General features: G+C 37.5%; 1 protein-coding gene across 1 annotated transcript in view; it reads left to right on the top strand.

The window, feature by feature from the left end:
• Positions 916-22974, top strand: part of LOC109836531 (ion channel POLLUX) — a 23212-nt gene continuing 1153 nt past the window's right edge. The window contains exons 1-12 of the mRNA XM_020404442.1: positions 916-1063; positions 1149-1217; positions 1301-1903; positions 2434-2616; positions 2714-2773; positions 2879-3082; positions 15768-16016; positions 18095-18193; positions 18401-18595; positions 20535-20627; positions 21693-21959; positions 22861-22974. Of these exons, the coding sequence (XP_020260031.1) occupies positions 1197-1217; positions 1301-1903; positions 2434-2616; positions 2714-2773; positions 2879-3082; positions 15768-16016; positions 18095-18193; positions 18401-18595; positions 20535-20627; positions 21693-21959; positions 22861-22974 (2088 nt within the window). The 5' untranslated portion in view covers positions 916-1063; positions 1149-1196. The remainder of the gene's footprint in view (positions 1064-1148; positions 1218-1300; positions 1904-2433; positions 2617-2713; positions 2774-2878; positions 3083-15767; positions 16017-18094; positions 18194-18400; positions 18596-20534; positions 20628-21692; positions 21960-22860) is intronic.

Raw genomic sequence — 22974 nt, forward strand, 5'->3', positions numbered from 1 at the left:
ACTTTATTAAAACTAGATCTTGTTTGAATCTCTCCAGTTGTAATAATTTACCAAACAGGCCCCGGGCTCAAATGTATAAATTCATCCCTGTCCTCGTCCAAGGAATCGTGAATGGCTTGCCCACGGCCCGCGCATCTAATCCCGAGACATAAATCCAAACCTCTGCCCCCACTGTCCGAGAGATATAAAATTAAAATATTCCCAAACCGCCCTTTTCCTGTCCTATTAAAGCGCACTTCCACGTCACTTTCCCACCGCAGAAGCACGTGCGATGCAAGTGCTTCAATTCTCTAGTTCGTAGCCTTGATCCAGACCCACGCTCCCAAGGTCTCTCCTCGTTGTCTCCATGATTCCGTCGTCTTCCTCCTCTAAAATTATATTTTATATTTTATTATTTCTGTAATAATCCCTTTTAAATAAAAGAAGAAGAAAAAAAAATTCTAATCTGAGCTCTTCTGAAACCTTAACAATATGCCCTAATCGTAATAATCCGGGAGTCGAGAGGGAGGGCGATGGCAAAGATCGATGCCGACACTAGCTCGTCCTCGTCCTCGTCCTCCTCTTCATCAGTCCCAAACCCTAACCCTAGCACTAACCCTAGCTCAGTCAATGCCGACCGTCGCCTCAGCTCAGGAAATTCCCCCAACGCTCCTCCGGCCGCCGGCCCACCCCGCCCACCGCTCGACTCTCCCCTCTTCGCGACGGTCCCCTCCGCCCCGCCGCCGCCCGGCTCACCGTATATCCGTCTGCATGATCCCTCGGACTCCCCTCTCGGCGGCATCCTCGACTCGAGCATTTGGTGCTATCCCCTCTATTCTCGGCGGCGGAAGCTTCTCGTCGGGCCGAGACCCGCCGTCAGCACCCTCGGGCCGCCGGCCGCCGGCCCGCCAGAGCGGGCGCGGCGAGAACGAGTGCGGTTCTCGAGCTGGCCGACGTCCTAAGGCCTCCAAATCGAGGGAAGGAGAAGGTTGAGAGAGATCATCAGGCGGTTTCGTCTTCCTCCGCTGCTCGAGCTGTGAAAGGAATCAGTCGACGAGCTGACAGTTCTTTGATTTTCGTAGTTGTGAGTTGAAAAGATCTCTTCTTTGTTCTTTCTTGATATAGCAAGTAATTAGTTCCTGATTTTGCTTTGTTCTCATTTATTGCAGCTTCTAGGCGTATCTTTATTATCTACTTCTATTGCAGTTTCTCAAAGAATGAGAGTTTCAGAACTTGAGGTACTGACCTCATTCTTTTACTCCACGATAGTTTTTCCTGCAGAGTTCGTTGTGGATTTGGTGATGTTTATTGTCTTTTACAGATCGAGATTATTAACATCCGTAGTGTATGTAATGGAAATGGTATTCATGGTCAGGACGGAGTGGAAATTTTGCAGATAGTGGATAATGGTTCTAGTTTTGGTAGTATTGACGGTAGAATGGTTGCTTTGTACACTGTGTTGTTATCTTTATTGACACCGTTTGTACTGTTTAAGTACCTTGATCGTCTCCCTCGGATAAAGACCCTCTCCGAGAGTTCGAAGAATAGTGAGGAGGAAGTTCCGTTGAAGAAGAGGATAGCCTACAGGGTGGATGTCTTCTTCTCGGTTTATCCATATGCTAAGCTTCTTGCGCTTCTTTTTGCTACAATATTTCTCATTGGATTTGGTGGGTTGGCCATGTATGCAGTGAGTGACGGTACCCTCTCTGAGGCTATCTGGCTTTCTTGGACTTTTGTAGCTGACTCAGGAAACCATGCTGATAGGGCCGGATTGGGGCCAAGAATTGTTTCGGTCTCAATTAGTTCTGGGGGAATGTTGATATTTGCAATGATGCTTGGGCTTGTTTCAGATGCAATTTCAGAGAAGGTGGATTTTTGGAGGAAGAGAAATCATATACTAATCCTTGGATGGAGCGACAAGTTGGTAAGATGCTTGAGCAAGTTTTTATATTGAAATGTTTTCAGTTACGTTGGATGTGATTTTTCCGTCATAGAGTTGCATTTATAATGCACAAGCATATATTGCTCATATCAAACAGATATGTAGGAGGTATTAATGGGCTATTACACATAACAGTGGATTTCTGGTTTACTGCCTAATTTATATGTTTTGCCATTAATTCTTCATTCTTTTTTTTTTTTTGCAATTGTATGACGTAGGTATTTCTTCATAAATGATATATGATCATTCTTGATTTGTATAATTCAAATTTTTTTGCTGGAAACTTGTTGTAGGCTATTAAATTCGCTCTTTGTCGGTTCATATTTATTGGTTATTATGCAGAACTATGACCTTCTGGTCTATTAATTCACATGTTTTACCAGCTGTGTTTTTGCTTATTTTTTCACATGTTTATAATTTTTAACTTTTTTTCTTGGAAGATTGTTATTTTTTTAAAGCCACACTATTTTTCTGGTGTATTGATTGACGACTTTCTAGATGTTCTGTTACAGGGTTCCCTTCTTAAACAGTTGGCAATCGCTAATAAGAGTGTGGGTGGTGGTGTAGTGGTTGTACTGGCAGAAAGGGATAAGGAAGAAATGGAGATGGACATAGCGAAGCTTGAATTTGACTTCATGGGAACATCTGTTATTTGTAGGAGTGGTAGCCCTCTCATACTTGCTGACTTGAAAAAGGTATCTTAGGTGATCTAATACATTTTTTAAATGATTTATAACTATGGTGTGTTTTCATGTTTTCTATATGTTGAGTCCTTTAACTGCACGTTGGCAGGTTTCAGTTTCTAAGGCGCGTGCTATCATTGTTTTGGCAGCTGACGAAAATGCAGACCAAGTCAGTGGAACCTTCACTTCTTATTCACATATAAAGTATGACCTTTTTTATGGAATTGTTGATCTGTTATTGAAATTTATTTTGCTGTTTCTTTTCCTTCCCTAGAGTGATGCACGTGCTTTGCGGGTTGTGCTGAGCCTTACTGGTGTCAAAGAGGGCTTGAGGGGTCATGTTGTCGTGGAAATGAGTGATCTCGATAATGAGCCTTTAGTGAAGCTTGTTGGAGGCGACCTCATTGAAACTGTTGTAGCTCATGACGTGATTGGACGTTTAATGATCCAATGTGCTTTACAACCTGGCCTTGCGCAGGTTAGTTCTGCACTGATCTGCTTGTGTGTTTCAAAGTGCCAAATTATTGCTATATTGTCATTACCTTTTCCAGTATACGTTATGATGACACATCACTTCCTCAAAGGACTACCTTCATCACTTCCTCAAAGGACTACCTTCATGGCTCTATTTAACAAGGTTTTAAATGTCGGATGTCGGGTTCATGTCGGATGGCTGAAATCCATGTCGGATAGCGGAAATCGGGGATACATCGGGGGACATTGACTAAATATCGGATTGTCATATCGGGTAGTGTGCATATGTATAATATCATGTCCTAAATGTAATCTAAGCATTCATAAATTCAATATAAGCATACTTTATAAATTCTATAGACTAGACATATAAAAAAATAAATAATATATGGATTTGGGTTCATAAATTCTTTCTATCGGGTTCATAAGAAATATTTAAACATGAGAACGGGTCAAACGGGTTTGGGTATTTATCACTAAACCCAAACCCGATAACAAAAAACAGATCTTAAAAAAAAGTATCATATCGGCCGATTTTTAAAGCTAAAAAATAGGCCGATATGCCCGATATGACCATGATATTTCCGATTTGACCCTGAAAACCGACATATGAGTTGAAAACGTCTATATCGTGTCGGTCAAGCCCTCAAACCAATATCTCGGTCGACATGTCCGACATGTCGGCTGACATTTAAAACCTTGCTATTTAATTTAAGATAACCTGTAATATTATATTGTCACAAGGACATTGGTTTGTATTATAGTTAACATCTGAGCAGCCTTTACTAAGATTAATATTCTATGCTGGTTGTGTTTCAACATCTCTTGCCAGTAGGTTGTTTCTTTGTGCCTTCGGTGTCTCCATTTCGTTGACTCCACATGCAATTCATGACATATATCTAGCTAGTGTGGATGAACGACTTTTAGTTTAGGCTTGTGAAACCATGTGTTCAATATTTTTTTAAATAGGAGAAATTCGAGACAGATCAGTTATTATCAAGAGAATTAATATATACATATTTTCTATTGTTGGATTTAATCTAATAAATCTATTTGTGGGCACATATGATTAATCATTGTGTATTGCTATCTTTCAGGATAACCCACTGAAGTGATCAATTAAGTTGGGTTAATTTGGTATTTAAATGATCATGGGGTCATATGTGCAGATACCAGGTTGTAATTGTAATTTATTGAGGGGCTAAATTATAAAAGTACAACATCTATAAATAAGGGGTTATGGTCCCTAACATGGGGTTACATTTGCTAATTCTCTTCACCCCCATCTTGAGAGAAATTCGGCTAGAGAGAACCCTAAGGTTAGAAGATCAAAACCCATCTCAAGATCAAGCAATGGATTCAGGTATAAGCTTCCGCTCATTTAGATCCTTGTTAATCTCTTTGAATTAATCATGGCTATATGGTTTTAGATCTCAAGTTTATGATGTAGATCTAGCAAGTGGTATCAGAGCCACCTTGATTAATTCTTAGGGATTTAAGTTTTATTGGGTTTTTGATCTTAAATCTCTGGTTAAAGATCCAATTTTTTTTTGGGTTCGGATGAACAGTAATTTTTTTGGGTTCGGATGAACAGTAAAATTTTTTGTTCGGATGAACAGTAACGAAAAGTTTTTCGGATTAACAGTAACTGAAAAATCGCCGGTGAACAGTAACTTTTTGGAATTTTTTGGGTTTTTCTTTGATTTTTTCTTCAATTCTTTCCAATTCTGGATCTATTTTGAAAATAAAAATCAAAGGTTTTTTTTGGGTTTGTCGGCGGCGGTTTCAATTTGAAACCCTAAGGGTTCGTGCGTGAAACGTGGCGAACATTAAGGAGGTAGTTACCTCAAATTTTGGCGAAGCGGTAAGCTTCAAACGAACCTCGCGTTCGTTCATTTTTAACCGAACTTCGCGTTCAAACGAACTTCGCGTTCGTTATCAAGTGAGCCTCGCGCTCAACGAACCTCGCGTTCGTTCTAAGGTGAACCTCACGTTCAACTCAGGTGAGCGTCAAGCTCAATTTTAACGAACCTCGCGTTCGTTCTAAGGTGAACCTCGCGTTCAACTCAGGTGAGCGTCAAGCTCAATTTCAACGAACCTCGCGTTCGTTCTAAGGTGAACCTCGCGTTCAACTCAGGTGAGCGTCAAGCTCAATTTTAACGAACCTCGCGTTCGTTCTAAGGTGAACCTCGCGTTCAACTCAGGTGAGCGTCAAGCTCACTTCAGACGAACCTCGCGTCCGTGCTTCAGTCGAGCCTCGCGTTCGAACTTCAGACGAACCTCGCGTTCGTACTTCAGACGAACCTCGCGTTCGTACTTCAGTCGAACCTCGCGTTCATTTTTTAAACGAACCTCGCGTTCGTTCCCAAGTTGAACATCGCGTTCTTTTATCAAACGAACCTCGCGTTCGTTCATTTTCAGACGAACCTCGCGTTCGTGCTTAAGTGAGTCTCGTACTCAATACAGTCGAACCTCGCGTTCGAAGTTAAGGGAACTTCGTGTTCATTATGGTTAAGCCTCGGCTTTTCATGGGTCCACTTTGGTATACTTAATTTATTCAATTAAGTTATGGGCCCTAATTAAGCTGTGAGACCCCAATTAAGTTTTTGGAAATTCAGTTGATTTAAATTTTTTAATTTAAATCTAATTCGGTTTTTAATCAATTATTTAATTCAAATATTATGACACTAAGGTATTAAGGTTGTCTCTCACTCCAATTGATTAATTGAAACAAGAAGTTGCCAAAGTAACCTCTCTTGTGTAGATTGTTCATGAGGAATGTGAGATGTTTGTGTGTATGCTTTCGTGTAAATATTTAATCGGCCCAAAGGAAGGTTAATATTTATTTAGACTGTATACACATCTGCGATGATAAGCGTGTGACAATTATAAGGTTTACATGTGAATAATGAATCGATCCAAAGATAGTTTCATTATTTGACATGAGTTATTGTCAATGTTTGATCATTGCAACAAGGTATCACTTACAAGTTAATATTACTGTCCAAAGACTTGATATTAATGTTGTGCCGGTATCTTGGATGGGGATTGTCATTATTTGAATTTTATTGATTATGGTTATTGATGTGAGCATTCTTTTGTTTTATTTCAGCTAATGCATCTGCTGCAACAATTTCTGCTAACATCAACTCAATTCCCATGCTAAATGGGACAAACTTCAAGGTTTGGAAAGAGAACATATTAATTGTTCTTGGCTGCATGGATCTTGACTATGCATTAAGAACTGAACAACCCCAACCTCTCAATGCGGATAGCACTCCTGATGCAAAGAAGGAGCATGAGAAGTGGGAGCGTTCAAATCGCATGAGTCTTATGATCATTAAGCGCGGCGTTCCGGAAGCCTTCAGGGGCATAGAATCCGAAGGGATTACTAAGGCTAAAGATTTCCTTGCCGAAATTGAGAAGCGTTTTGCGAAAAACGATAAGGTAGAAACAAGCACGCTTTTAGCTCGCTTGATTTCAATGAAGTATAAGGGCAAAGGAAATATCAGGGAGTACATTATGGAAATGTCTCATATTGCTTCAAAGCTTAAGGCACTTAAACTCGATCTTTGTGACGAGTTATTAGTGCATCTGGTTTTGTTGTCTCTTCCTGCACAGTTTAACCAATTTAAGGTCAGTTATAACTGTCAAAAGGAGAAATGGACTCTAAATGAGCTCATTTCATACTGTGTGCAAGAAGAAGACAGGTTGAAGCAAGATAAGACAGAAAGTGCTCATTTGGCCTATGCCTCTAAGGATAAGGGCAAGAAAAGGAAGAATGATAAGGAAGCTGCTAAGGGTCCAGTTGAGAAGAAACAACATAAGGATAATCAGGGTTGTTTCTTCTGTAAGAAGCCTGGACATGTAAAGAAGGACTGTACAAAATATCACGCCTGGCGTGATAATAAGGGTACGTTCCTTGCTTTGGTCTGTTCTGAGGTTAATTTAGCTTCAGTACCTAGAAACACTTGGTGGTTAGACTCTGGTGCTACTACTCACATAAGTGTTTCTATGCAGGGTTGCCTGAGCTACCGAAAGCCAAGTGATGTTGAAAGACACATCTTTGTGGGCGACGGACAATCGGTAGATGTGGAAGCAATTGGGCACTTTAGGTTGTTGTTAGGAACTGGTTATTATTTGGATTTAAAAGATACTTTTGTAGTACCGTCTTTTAGACGGAATTTGGTTTCTGTTTCTGTATTGGACAAATCAGGTTATTCTTGTTCATTTGGAAACAGTCAATTCAGTTTATCTTTTAATTCAAATGTTGTGGGAACCGGTTACTTGAGTATTTATGACAACCTATATTTGCTTGATACAATTGCTTCTTACAATGAATCCTTGCATGTGGAATCACGTGGTACTAAGCGTAAATTAAATAAGGAAAATTCGGCGACATTATGGCATAAGCGCTTAGGTCATATCTCAAAAGGTAGAATTGAGCGTCTTGTGTCTGATGGCATTTTGGATTCCCTTGATTTTTCGGACTTCGACGTATGTGTTGAATGTATCAAGGGAAAACAGACCAAAGTGAAAAGATTAGGTGCCAACAGATCTTCGGATGTCTTAGAATTGATACATACGGATATTTGTGGGCCATTCCCTACGGAATCCTGGAATGGTCAACAATATTTTATATCATTCATAGACGATTACTCACGTTATGGGCACCTATATCTTATTCATGAAAAATCTGAGTCTCTGGACATGTTCAAAGCCTATAAAGCTGAAGTTGAGAATCAACTCAACAGAAGAATTAAAACCGTCAGATCTGATCGTGGTGGTGAGTACTACGGTAGATATGATGGTTCAGGTGAACAACGTCCAGGACCATTTGCTAGATACCTAGAGGAATACGGTATCGTCCCACAGTACACCATGCCGGGTTCACCTAGCATGAATGGTGTAGCTGAAAGACGAAACAGGACTCTTAAGGATATGGTAAGAAGTATGATTGCTCATTCTTCTTTACCAGAGTCACTCTGGGGAGAAGCACTTAAGACAGCAGCTTACATTCTGAATAGAGTACCAAGTAAAGCAGTTGCTAAAACACCTTATGAGCTTTGGACTGGTCGAAAGCCCAGTTTAAAGCATTTACATATTTGGGGATGTCCAGCTGAGGCAAGGCCTTATAGGCCAAATGAAAAGAAATTGGACTCCAAAACAGTTAGCAGCTACTTTATTGGATACTCTGAACGCTCTAGGGGCTTTAAGTTTTATGATCCCACTATAAGGAACATTTTTGAGACGGGAACAGCAACATTCTTTGAGGATGTTGAGTTTGGGGGGAGAAATAAGGTTAGAGACATTAGTTTTGAGGAGGAATTGGCTTCAGATCCAATCCATACAGTTACTTTTGACAATATTCAGGTTCCTATACCTGTTGTTGCTCAAGAAGTAAATCCGGAACCTCAAGATGATAATGTTGAACAACTCCCTGTTCCAGAAGAACAAACTCAACAACCTCAAGAACCAGTGCCATTAAGGAGATCCACGAGAGAAAGGAGAAATGCTATTCCGGATGATTATATTGTATTTCTCCAAGAACATGAGGAAAGTAGTGGAATGTTAGAAGATGATCCAATCAACTTCTCTCAGGCCATGAAAAGTTCTAACTCTCAACAGTGGATTGATGCCATGAATGAAGAGTACAAGTCTATGCAAGACAATAAGGTTTGGGAACTTGTCCCATTACCAGAAGGTGCAAAACCAATTGGTTGTAAATGGATTTTTAAAACCAAGCGGGATGCAAACGGTAATGTGGAGAGGTATAAGGCACGTCTTGTGGCTAAAGGCTATACTCAAAAGGAAGGCATTGATTATACAGAGACTTTCTCTCCGGTTTCATCGAAAGACTCTTTCAGAATAATCATGGCACTTGTTGCTCATTATGATCTTGAGTTACATCAGATGGATGTTAAGACTGCATTTCTCAATGGAGACATTGATGAGATGATCTATATGGTGCAACCAGAAAACTTTGTGTCGGGAGACCCAAAGAATATGGTCTGCAAATTAAGGAAATCCATCTATGGACTCAAGCAAGCTCCTCGTCAATGGTATCATAAGTTTCAACAAATAGTTATCTCGTTCGGTTTTGAGATGAACATTGTTGATGACTGTGTATATCACAAGTTCAGTGGGAGTAAGTATATTTTTCTGGTTCTGTATGTGGATGACATCTTGCTTGCCACTAATGATATAGGCATGTTGCACGAAACCAAGAGATTTCTATCAAAGAATTTTGAGATGAAAGATCTTGGGGACGCCTCTTTTATATTAGGGATCCAGATACATCGAGATCGCTCTCGGGGTATTCTTGGATTATCACAAAAGAGCTATATCGATAAGGTACTTAAAAGGTTTGGCATGCAAGATTGCAGACCAGGTGACACCCCTGTTGCTAAAGGAGACAAGTTTAGTCTCAATCAGTGCCCTAAAGGTAACCTTGAAATTCAGGAAATGCAGAAGATTCCTTATGCTTCGGCTGTAGGAAGTCTAATGTATGCTCAGGTATGTACGCGTCCGGATATTGCGTACATTGTTGGGATGTTAGGCAGATACTTAAGCAACCCTGGTATGGATCATTGGATAGCAGTCAAAAGGGTTATGAGGTATCTTCAGAAAACAAAAGATTACATGCTCACATACAGAAAATCAGAGAAATTAGAGGTCATTGGGTATTCGGACTCTGATTTTGCTGGATGCCAAGATAGCAGGAAGTCTACATCAGGCTACATTTATATGTTAGCAGGAGGAGCTATATCATGGAAAAGTGTCAAACAAACACTAGTAGCTTCCTCCACTATGGCAGCAGAATTTGTAGCTTGCTATGAGGCATCCAATCAGGGAATATGGCTGCGAAATTTTGTCACGGGACTGCGCATTTTGGAAAATGTTGAAAGACCACTAAGGCTATATTGTGACAATAAATCTGCAGTAATGTATTCCAATAACAACAGGAGCTCAACTAAGTCAAAACATATTGACATTAAGTTCCTGGTTGTGAAAGAAAGGGTACAGAGTGGACAGATATCCATAGAGCACATTGGGACAAACTCCATGATAGCTGATCCTCTTACTAAGGGATTGCCACCTAAGGTCTTTCATGAGCATACTGCTCATATGGGTGTGGTATTATTTGAGGATATTATGTTTTAGTGGGAGTTTGTATTTGTGGTGCTTTATGTTTGGTTGTATTGTCTGATCAGAATAAAGTATTCAGTTAAGACACTCTGTTACATTATGTTTGGTTTTGACCTCACTAAGGAGGACCAGTTGAAAATAGACATGTACTGATCACATTGCATGTAATTTTCATGCTGCACATCCATGATTGATCTATGTCGTTTGATTGTATTGGTATATGTGACCATTGATGGGTCGAGTCACGATAAATGTGACGAAGGCCGCTTTGATCCTATATTGATATAGTCAATGGACGAGATTGTTCGGAAATACCATTTCAGTGATAGCAATTTTTGAGCTCATAAGGTTATACACAGTTTAAGGAATCATATGGTGCCCAAGTGGGAGATTGTTGGATTTAATCTAATAAATCTATTTGTGGGCACATATGATTAATCAATGTGTATTGCTATCTTTCAGGATAACCCACTAAAGTGATCAATTAAGTTGGGTTAATGGGTATTTAAATATAATCATGGGGTTATATGTGCAGATACCAGGTTGTAATTGTGATTTATTGAGGGGCTAAATTACAAAAGTACAACATCTATAAATAAGGGGTTATGGTCCCTAACCTAGGGTTACATTCTCTAATTCTCTACACCCCCATCTAGCTAGAGAAATTCGGATTTAGAGAAACCCTAAGGTTAGAAGATCATCAAAAACCCAAATCAAGATTTCATCCATGGATTCAGGTATAAGCTTCCGCTCTTTTGATTATTGTTAATCTCTTTGAATTAATCATGGCTATATGGTTTTAGATCTCAAGTTTTGATTTAGATCTAACACGATCCACACAGACGAACTCATTGTAAGTTACCCCATATTTAACCTAAATGCTGCTCCATATACACATTCTCATATCTTCGACGCTCACTCTGATTTAGCAGAAAAGAACAACAAGAAACTTAGAATTTAAACATGCATATCATGTTAGGATGTAAGTGGCAAGGTTTTAAAAACATGGTTAATCAGATTATGCGACAACTGATCGGATTACGCGAAATTGCACATGTGTGAATTTTTAATATATATATAAATATTCATGAATAATAGTTGACAAAATTCAGACCTCTAGAGGTTTCAATATAAACTCAAACTTGAGTTCCTCTAGGGGGTCTACCCAAACAAACACAATCTGATCGTATACCAACAAAGAATGAATTCAAACCCTAAAAGCGTCTAGGGCGAATCTACAGCTACAAATTGAACCAGGACAGAAGTTAACAAAGAGGGAAGCAGAGTACCTTTTGAGAGAAGCAACGACGGAGATTGGAACAGAGCTCGACGGCGGCGGGGGACTTGGAATCTAGTCGGCAGAGGCGCTGACGGTGGCGTCGGCGGCGGTGCCAAAAGAGGCGGCGGTGCCAAAAGAGGCGGCGGTGGGGGGTTTCTAGGGTTTATGCAAAGTATTTGCTAGTATTGTTGCGATGGTAGTCCCTGTTGACTCCCACCCTTGAATCATTGAATTTACAAATTAGGATACTTCGGAGGATGTAGTAGCAATTTAAATGATTTGAGTGACTAATTTCGAATGGCTTAATTGCACTTAAATATCGTCTAGTTTTCTCTATTTTGCACTTATATACCCTCACTTGTTTGTGTCAGCACTTATATACTCTTAATGGAGTTTTCAAAACTTGCACTTATAAACACTCACTCGTTTTAGCGTTGCTTATATATCCTAATTTTTGCTTGTTAGGGTAGATCTAGGTTTGTTGAGAGTTTAGTGTAAGTTATTAGGGTTGAGTATAATTTGTTGTTTTTTAATGCTGAGGATTTTCTGTAAATTTAGACTTAACATAAATCAAATTGGACTTAACTAGAAATTAGACTTAAAATAATGATGGATAATCTAATAATGCATATAGATTTTTGGCAAAACTTTGTTGTAGGCCCCTTATGTGCTAGCCAAAGTATCGTTTCGGATCATTAATATTTAGAAATCATCAACCACACAGTCATTAATATTATCATTGTCATCAATCTATGTTCTTTTTTGCAAACTTCTGTAAAATATTGTTGACGAGATCACGTGGCTGACACGTTAGCAAAAATTAGTTGTAAGTTTCATACAAACGTGTATGTTGAACTTGTGATTTCACTAATTTTTTTGCTAAACATGACAGTGCCAGATCATTGTCACGTCAACAAAATCTGATGACGAATGTAATATTAAGAACAAAAATGCCTCAGGGACCCCAAATAAGGGAAACAGGGGGCAGGTGAGGTGTCCCCCTCTAAATGCATGAACAGTGCATCATGCATTCCGAGGGGGACACCTCACATGTCCCCCCTTGGGTTCCCTATTTGGGGTCCATATAGCAGCACCCTATTAAGAATCACCACAGTTAACTTTTATCAAATATTAAAAACGCTAAGGTACCGTTTGGCAAAGGGTTAAGTGAGGGGTTAAGGAGACTTAACCCCTTCTTAACCCGCCGAACATAAAAAATCTATACAATGGTTAAAGTGAGTTAACCCTCCATAATTTGCCAAACATAAAAAATATAGAAGGGTTAAGCTAACCCCTTTAGATGGATTATAATGAGTTAACCCCTCAAAATGAGGAGTTTACTAATATCCTATTTAGAAGGATTAAGAGTTAACCCTTCTAATTATAAAGAAAATAGTCAAAATCATTGTTATTCCCAAACACTAAAACTGATCACAATGACTAAAATAAAACTTATATAACGGGTTAATAATTTAGTCCTTCGGATTATCGAATTGGCTAACTATGTTAATCCTTTTCCTTAATCCCTTTTCATTAACCATTTGCCAAACGGAGCCTAATAGTATTTGGGTGGTACGTTCGGTTATAAGTGAAAGAAACTTTACTTGTAGTAATAATCAGGTTGTTTTTGGTACGTCAGCTTGCTTACTGCAAAACAAATAGCTCATTTTTCTTTTCTTTTTTTTCTTTTTTTTCTCTTTTTTTCATTTCTCAAAACTCTTGATACTTATCATAATAATATTTGCATGAGATCCCAAGCTATAGGCACTGTTTCTGAGAAAAGAACAGAATATTAAGCTGATGAAACTTAAGTTAATTCAGGTACTAATGAGCAAAACTTGATATAACAGCTATCACGAAATTCAACAGAACAATAAACTTTTTACTGTCAACAGGTTTTCCCAAATATTTTACCCTTCGAGTTCGAAGCAAACTATACTCTTTTGAGGCACATTAGAGAAAGAACTAGAGTGATTTTTGTTTCTGCATATTTAGATGTTGCTTTTGCATATTTTGATGTAATTAGAGAAGCAACTGTATTTTTCGGATCTGGATTCTCTCTACTTATGTGATAATTAAAGAGGGTCTAATTCTCTCAATTCTTATAGATGAGATCACGGCAGGTAAAATTTACACCGGATATTGATAGTTGTACTAGTAGTTTCAAGACCATACGGATGTTAAAGATTGAGAGAGTAGAACAGGACAACAACTAGCTGCATCTAAATATGTGAAAAACAAGAAATCTATGTTGTGAACAAAAAGAGAACATAACTAAGGCAGAATCGTGCCACCAATACCAGTATATATACCACACACAGGTTTGTTGATATTTACAGATTCAAGTACCCAGATACTTTATTTCAAAAGGAAAGAACACATGAATATTGTTCAAATCGCATAAACAGGAATTACTATTGCAGCCTGCGGAAGGGGTAGCAACCAAAAATCAATATAAATATTAGTGTCGAGGTAAACAAACTTCAAGTATTTCAGATGAAAACAAAATAAAGTATTCAGTTAAGTCACTCTGCTACATTATGTTTGGTTTTGACCTCACTAAGGAGGACCAGTTGAAAATAGACATGTACTGATCACATTGCATGTAATTTTCATGCTGCACATCCATGATTGATCTATGTCGTTTGATTGTATTGGTATATGTGACCATTGATGGGTCGAGTCACGATAAATGTGACGAAGACCGCTTTGATCCTATATTGATATAGTCAATGGACGAGATTGTTCGGAAATACCTTTTCAGTGATAGCATTTTTGAGCTCATAAGGTTATACACAATTTAAGGAATCATATGGTGCCCAAGTGGGAGATTGTTGGATTTAATCTAATAAATCTATTTGTGGACACATATGATTAATCATTGTGTATTGCTATCTTTCAGGATAACCCACTGAAGTGATCAATTAAGTTGGGTTAATTTGGTATTTAAATGATCATGGGGTCATATGTGCAGATACCAGGTTGTAATTGTAATTTATTGAGGGGCTAAATTACAAAAGTACAACATCTATAAATAAGGGGTTATGGTCCCTAACCTGGGGTTACATTCGCTAATTCTCTTCACCCCCATCTTGAGAGAAATTCGGCTAGAGAGAACCCTAAGGTTAGAAGATCAAAACCCATCTCAAGATCAAGCAATGGATTCAGGTATAAGCTTCCGCTCATTTAGATCCTTGTTAATCTCTTTGAATTAATCATGGCTATATGGTTTTAGATCTCAAGTTTATGATGTAGATCTAGCATCTATTACCAAGGACCTCTCCCTCATTCCCAATTTTGACAATGTCTCTTTTACCCAACTAATTGAATTAAGTAAAGATATTTGTAAAGAAAAAAAAAATGTATTGTTAACTTTATTATCGATCATTTTATAAGTGCTAATCCAACTTTGGCTTAGGTTTTAGCTTAAAAAATAAGAAAATGGATTATATTGAGTGAGGAAAAGTTGGCAAATGAATTATCTACATTTTGAGATTATCGGCAATTAATTAGCTATCTGAAAAATCATTTTTTTGTGGTGTGTTAAATGGCAAAAGAAACAAATTTGGATGGGCATATAAGTCCTAATTCTGCTCATAGGCAACTTGCTATCTATGTTACGTGGTTGATGGTATGGACACACGACAAATAGATGACATGTCAAAATTTGGACAAATGGACACAAGTGTATTTGTGTGTAAAATAACGAGAATAACAAGTGAACATTAACCAGATAATTTTGAGAGGTACAGGGGTCATTAATGCCAATTGGGAGTCATTGCATCGATAGGAGAGGTCGTCTCTTGTTCAGTTTAGATTGCATTGTAACTGAGAAAGGGAAGTAAGATGTTTGATATTTTCTATGTTTCAAAAACTATTATTGAATAAAGGGTATACTCTAAACCATTTAAATTTCATGCACCCAATTTGAAAAATAGTGTTCCGTCATCATCTTAAACCTTAAAAATTGTAGTATGAAATCGGATGTTTACTGTCGTGCTCATTGCGTTTTCATGAGCGTCTGTGTTGATAGGTGAAGGACAGAGGTATGAGAGACATAAGGAAGTGTCGGTACTTTATATCTTCAGCGTAACTTTTTAAGGGATAATAATAGAAGCCTCCTTACAGGAATAAATTCAGCAACTTTCATCAACTGGAAACTTCTTGATGATTGTTTTTATTCCTAGAAAAAATATGTAGTGGCATTTGAATGTAATTTGCATAGCATACGTGTGATTTAACTATTGGTTTCTTATTGCAGATTTGGGAAGATATTTTAGGTTTTGAAAATGCTGAGTTTTATATCAAAAGGTGGCCACAGTTAGATGGTAAAAAATTTGAAGACGTTCTAGTTTCATTTCCGGATGCTGTTCCTTGTGGAGTTAAGGTTGCGGCAAATGGTGGAAAGATAATAATTAATCCTGACGATGATTATATTCTCAAAGAAGGCGATGAAGTCCTTGTTATTGCTGAGGATGATGATACATATGCCCCAGGTCCTTCACCAGAGGTGATGTACCTCACTTTTCATGTATTTGGGCTATCTTTTTCTTATGCTTTCTGGCATTCTTCTCCTTTTTTACTTTCACTACGTAGTAAATGTTGTTTGGTTGTGTTTGCTGGTTTATGCCTCAGATTATTAGTGTTTCCAAATTTGGTTAGCATAATTCAAGTGCCTCAGATTATTAGTGTTTCCAAATTTGGTTAGCATAATTCAAGTGCCTCAGATTATTGGTGTTTCCAAATTTGGTTAATATAATTCAAGTTGTAATTTGAACATAATGACAGTCATACGGTTAACTTTACACTTAATTGAAGGGAAATTTGGCTGTTTAAAAGTTGTTGGGCCAAATAATCACATGTTTAAAATATTTGAAGGCCTGCATTCTAACATGTTGATTTCTACTTGGCAACATGCTTACAATACATGGTGTATACTCTCTTTTGCTTCTGCTTAGCGACATCCTCATTCATTATACACTGTGTATATCCCACTTTTACTTCGTGTATACCTTGTAATTGATTCTAAATATACCTGCTATTTCAAATAAACAAATGTAATGTTCATTTCGACCTCTTGTTTCACACAACACCTAGCCTGTTCTCACTTTAAATATGTCAATGATGTTATTATTATACTTATTCAAGTTTTATCATCAAACATATGATATCCTACCTCACTCGGAAGTCGACAAAGCTCGAAGATTAAAATACAAAATGCCTAAATTTCCATTTTCTAATTGTCAGTTACTATCAAAGAATAACAGGTTATATTAATATTAGTTCTTGAGATATGTTTGGGTCTTCTAAAAGGATTTGGAGCTACATTCTTTCATTTGAATTTGATAACTGGTCACCCATTTTTGTGATCTTCCCTGTTGAATACATCATTTAAGGGTGTAAAAACCAAAAATCGAGTGTTCTTAAACCTTTTTGCCTGTGCATCAAGGAGACAAACATATAATGTGGTTTGGCTTTCAGTCTACATCCATGGACAGAGGGATAGAGCCTTACTAAGCAATGCTGAGGAGTATAAAGGTGAAGAACTATCAAACTCTAATCCAAAATTACTCTCACATACAATCTGTCTCAAACAAAATCTTTGAACTTTGTAGAGAATACAGAGAGATGAGGTTTTAGTACACCATAGGGGTATTTGCAGGACTTACTAATCCAAGTTTTAGATTCGATAGTGAGAGATTAATTTGATTTAGGATTATAACTCTAATCTCAATCAAACCAAAAAAATCCATTAGAATTTATTGCACCATAAGGTTGGTTAATCCTAATAGTTATATTTATTTGAGTCATCCATTAACTGGAATAAAATGGATGAAGAAAAATAGTATATTTCGTAGATCTGCACTTTGGGACATAGGAATTGTTGATCCAAACCTGTTAGCCCTTAAAATCCTTTCGACAACTTTTTTTTTTTGTTAGGTCCCAAACATTTTACATGTCAGAGTAACCAACTTCAATTTAGAGTGTTCATTTTGTGTCTACATGATACATGAGAAACAATTAAAACACTTAATTTGTTTTTTAAAATTTCAGCACATTGAGTGGTGCAGATCAACTTCGACTGAATAATATTATATTGAACTCCATTGGGAAACATTTGGTTCCAAGCCCTTCCAGAGGTAACCAAGTTTATCTCCTACCTGTTTCCTTTTCATGTCATAGACATAGTTAAGGCAAAGTACAACATGAATTTGTTAGATGACAATGTAAGTAAAAGTTATAAATCTTGTCAACACTACTTGTTTGTGTTCTCATTGGTCCTCCAAATATTCTTTCTATCTGTTATGTTAATACACAAATATCCTATCTCCCTTTTCTTTTACATAAGTTGGATCCCATTCTTGCATATTGTTGCGCGAATGTCGTGTTGTGTCCTCTTTCTTTGACAAAGCTAGTAAAAATGGAGTATCCCAGTAACACTGGTTGATAATGTTATTGAATAATGCTCATTTTCTTACGTGCTTAAGTTTCTCACTTAAGGTTTCTTGCCTCAGGTACCAAGAGGATTTCTACCTATGGTCATTTTCTCATGTCCTTAAGTTTCTCACTGAAGGTTTTTTGCCTCAGGTGCCAAGAGGATTTCTACCTAATGTTGTCAGCCCAAAGAAGTATCCAGAAAAGATATTATTTTGTGGTTGGCGGCGTGACATTGATGATATGATTATGGTAATTTGACTTATTTATTGTGTCTTATTCACTTCTCAATTCCTTATAGTTTAGAGCAATTTGATGTTTATGTTGTATTGACATAGATGCTCATTGCTTACATAAAATTTCGTATTTTCCTTTACATTCATTTCTTATCATTCATATATAATTTGTATGTCATGCTGTAATATCTAGGCAGAATTGAGTTCTGTTGCTCTTGTTCAGGTGCTAGAGGCTTTCCTTGCTCCAGGTTCAGAGCTTTGGATGTTTAATGAGGTTCCGGAGAAGGAAAGAGAAAAGAAGCTGATAGATGGTGGACTTGATATTTTAGGTCTGACAAATATAACACTAGTACACAAGGAGGGAAATGCTGTCATCCGGCGACATCTAGAAAGTCTGCCGTTAGAAACTTTTGATTCCGTGAGTATGCATTTTTTACTTGACTGTTTTTTTTTATGAAGAATACTGAATGTGGTTATGGTTCTAAATTCAATATGAAGGTGGCTTGTCTCTGTTTTTTAACTAAATTCGGGTCATATCCTTGTATAATATTGTTAAACTATCTATATCTACTACATGCTTTAGTCTATTTTCTACTGAAATGATTCACAAAACATGTGACTGACTAGTGTAGGTTCTGGTAATTAAAACAACACAATTCTATCAAATTTGAAACCTGTGTGAAAATACCCAAAATATCGTGGGTTCTGGTAATTAAAACAGCCTGCTCATTTCGGGTTGGTCTCCGGTTAGGGTTTTAAATCTCAAGCTTGGAAAACAAGTTGTCAAAAACCTGCCCAACCTGTCCCACTTCCATACATGGCATTGACGGATTGTCTTGTAAATAGTCATTGTGTTTGGACCAGAGTGGAGCATGGTGTAGTAATCATGAAAATTAGGAGAACATAATCCAGTGTTCACGAGTTCTAGGGAGCTTGGTACAAAAGTTATGGATGTTTTAGTGGGGGTATGTTGATATGAGCATGAGTGCTCAGGTTAGATTACATGATTTGGTGTAGTCGTTCTCAGGAGTTGGATAATGGTGCATTTTGTCTCTGAAAAGGGATGGCGATAGTGTCTTTCAAGATGTTTTGGCTCCATGCCTTCTAACCATGCTGGAGATTGTTTGGTGTTCTTCTCACATTTGATCGAGCATCAGGTTAGCTTCCTTCTAGTGGGCTCTATGTCCTGTTTCTATTACTTGGATTATGCAACGCCTTATCAGGTTGGACCATTATGGATTGGGATTATTGGTGTGTGCTACTGAAAAATAGTCGGGTTTTTAAGTCTCATTAGTAGCTTTGATTGTTTTCTTGTGGTAGGCACAAGAGGTGAGAAATGAGATAGTGAGAAAGGTTAAGATATTAGAGACATGTTTTCTTGTAATCTAGTTCTTCATTATAGTGGATCTTCCGTGTTGTGCCCATGGAAGTAGACAGTATGTGGCCGGATCACTTACGCCATGATCTTTATTGTTGGCTTCTCATCTTGTTACTTTATGGTGTGTTGGCTTTAGGGTTTCTAAGATTACCGGATTGGGGTGGAGGTGGGAGTGGGATCATCATCCCTGACATTCTATGGTCAAACAGACTGGATGTGTCATTAGGTGGTAAGAGCTTAAACTGTCTAATTAGTGGTCGGTCTCCTACCCTCCAACTTACCTGCTAGGATTTATGGCAATCATTCTCTTGCATCTCCTAATAGCCCCACAGAATTTGTTCAAATTCATTTATTGGTATAGCGGATAGGATATTGATGACTGCATGACAATGGGATGCATTTAATCTGATTCGACCTTTGCTTATAGGTGAATTCACTGTAGTTAAGGTTGCTCCCGGCTTTCATGCATTTAGGCTGTGTGCATGAGAATGGGGGTTTTCCTATCTTCTTACTTCTTCAAGGTTTTATTGCATATTGTCTGGGGCTGTAATCTGGGTGATGTCCAATTTTTTTTTCTTTTTCATTTTTCCATTTTGTGTCCGTGCCGAGCGATGGGTGCACATGCACACTTTTATGTGGAGATGTCTCAATTCAGAATTTTGCTCCATAGCCAAACATAATGTGATAGCAAAAGTTCTATGATCTGTGATAAGGATAACTGCTTTAATAGAAGATTGTGTGCAACAAGAGTCATGAGAGCAATGCGTGGAGAAATCACTTGCATAGATTTTTGGACATCTTCACAAATTATTGTTACTTGTTTAGCTTATTAAGTGTTTGTTATCACTATCACTTCAGTGAAAGCATTATCTTCGATTTTGCACTACCTTTCAATTATTGGAGCTTATTTTGTGTGCTACTAATCAGCTCGTCCCGCAACCCCTTTCAAATACTTCCTATTCTAACTTTGAACCAGCAGATTTTGATACTTGCAGATGAATCTGCAGAGGATTCCATTGTGCATTCTGACTCGCGATCTCTGGCTACACTTCTCCTTATTCGTGATATTCAGGTAGTTTGTGGTTGCATTAGAGAAGTTTGGTTAGTAAATACCTCATACCATTTGTAAGTATTAACTGTCATTCCATTCTGCACTGTGTGTCAGGCGTGCCTCATTGACTTTAAATAATCTTCTGTAAGTAGTTTCTCAAAATAGTTAAAAGTTTCTGGAGGACAAGTTTTACATGATTGACCGTGTTTCTTTTCTTCCTGAAGTTTCTTATATTTTGCCATATAAATAGAAACAGTATGTAATTATTCATTTTACGAAGATAAAAAAAATGAAATAATTTGGTCCCATACATACATTTCCATCTAGTAAATGAGCAATGTGCTTGTGTGGTGGAATTTTTATTCAGTCATAAGTGATATTGAAAGAACAAAAACATTGCACAAGACATTTCCCAATATCTGTGGTGCCTTTTTTTCTTTTTTTCTTTTTGTGCTTCTTCGTTTGGAAGGACCCAGTTGCTTTGCAAGTAATAACCATATTTTTTTCGTTGATGAACGGATATTTGAGAAGATACGTTATGTGGTATACTGATGTTAAAAACTAAATGAATGGATCGATTGTGTTTAATAATATATGTGGGCGAAATATATACTGTTTTATCTATATCAATGAATGAAGGGTTTGTATCTGCTATCTTAGAAGCTGTAAAATGAGTTTAAACCAATAATCAGCAGTTAATCTCTTTGTGAGATTTGTGAAAACATCTTCATACATTGTAGATAAGTTTTGTGCCAAGAACCTTGTTGCTGCTTACTTGATGGTCCAGCTTTAATTAAGAATTTGATGTGGCTCCACTATCTCATTACTCCCTTCAGATATCAGTATGAAATATTTTCCTTTATGTTATATACTTGCCTAGTTATAGAGGAGTGAGAAATGAATTAGTTCTTTGTCCAAGACACATGTACAATTATTCTTCTTTATATGCAATTCAGATTCAGATGAACAATTTGTTTTTTATTCATGCCATGAGGAAGTTTTGATGTCATTCTCCTGTTGTTTCATGTGAGTTACTCAAATTTACTCTAATTCTCGCTGAGTTTATTTCTGTTTCTTGTGCGACAGTCCAAGCGGCTCCCATCAGAAGATGCAAAGTCAGCTTCTGTGAGGTACACCGGTTTCTCTCACAGTTCCTGGATCCGAGAGATGCAGCAAGCATCAGATAAATCAATAATCATCAGCGAGATCTTGGATTCCAGGACTAGAAATCTTGTATCTGTATCAAGGATTAGTGATTATGTTTTGTCCAATGAACTAGTTAGCATGGCACTTGCAATGGTAGCTGAGGACAAACAGATCAACCGGGTCCTTGAGGAGCTCTTTGCTGAGCAGGTACCTTCTTTATCTATTCATATATTGTAGCTGCATTAATCTTGTTTGAAGTATTCCTGGACGGAACCAGAGGAGAACAGACAAGACATGCAAATACTAAACTAACACTGTAAAATTATCTTCATGATTAATGGTTAAAACTTAAGAAGTCATTTTCCATATTTTCACTCTTGCTAATCAATTTACTACCATCTCCTTTTCTTTTTGGGTAATCTCCTCCTTTATAATGTGTGTGCAAGAAAGGCTATTAAAATGCATGAATTTTGAGAAGTGATAAAGATGATGATTAATGGAGCAAGGAGTAGAGGTGGATCTATTAACAGAGGAGATAACCCTTGATAGAACTGACTGGAAGAGGTGGATCTATTAACAGATGATCCATGTGGCTGAAAGTTGGGAAAAAGATTTTCTTTCTGTTGTATCTTTATTTTTTATCTTATTTTTTATTTTTATTTTTATTTTATTATTTTTTTTGTTGGGTAATCAGGGGAGTGGATCATCAAGATAAGGCCGTTAGGCATTCCCTTTAAATTTTGATCCATAGAAAGCATTTTACAATTTGATTTTCCTTTCCAAAAATTATCTATTCCTGATCAACCTTATCCACAAGGAAACCATTTATACAAATCCTTTTATTGATATGGCATACTCGAAACTTTTTTCTCTGATTAGTAAAATTTTCCACTCTTACAAATATGAGAGTAGCAAAATTGCATAATGCATTTTAAGAGTTCATCCCATTGTTTGATGAATAAACGATATATTCCTCCATTTGTATGTATTTTCTGGAGGCATCCACCAAGAAGCTTAGTCTACTTCAATGGCCAAGCAGTATCTAAGTGTAGTCCTAAGGTAGAGTAAGATTATTTTATAGTTGAAACATTACTGTTCAATGTTACAGGGAAATGAAATGTGCATAAGACCAGGAGAGTATTATCTGTACGAGCAGGAAGAACTGTGCTTCTACGATATTATGGTTAGAGGTCGTGAAAGACATGAAATTGTGATCGGCTAT

Source organism: Asparagus officinalis, chromosome 4 (assembly GCF_001876935.1).
Source record: "Asparagus officinalis chromosome 4, Aspof.V1, whole genome shotgun sequence".
In the NCBI taxonomy this organism is placed as follows: Eukaryota; Viridiplantae; Streptophyta; class Magnoliopsida; order Asparagales; family Asparagaceae; genus Asparagus; species Asparagus officinalis.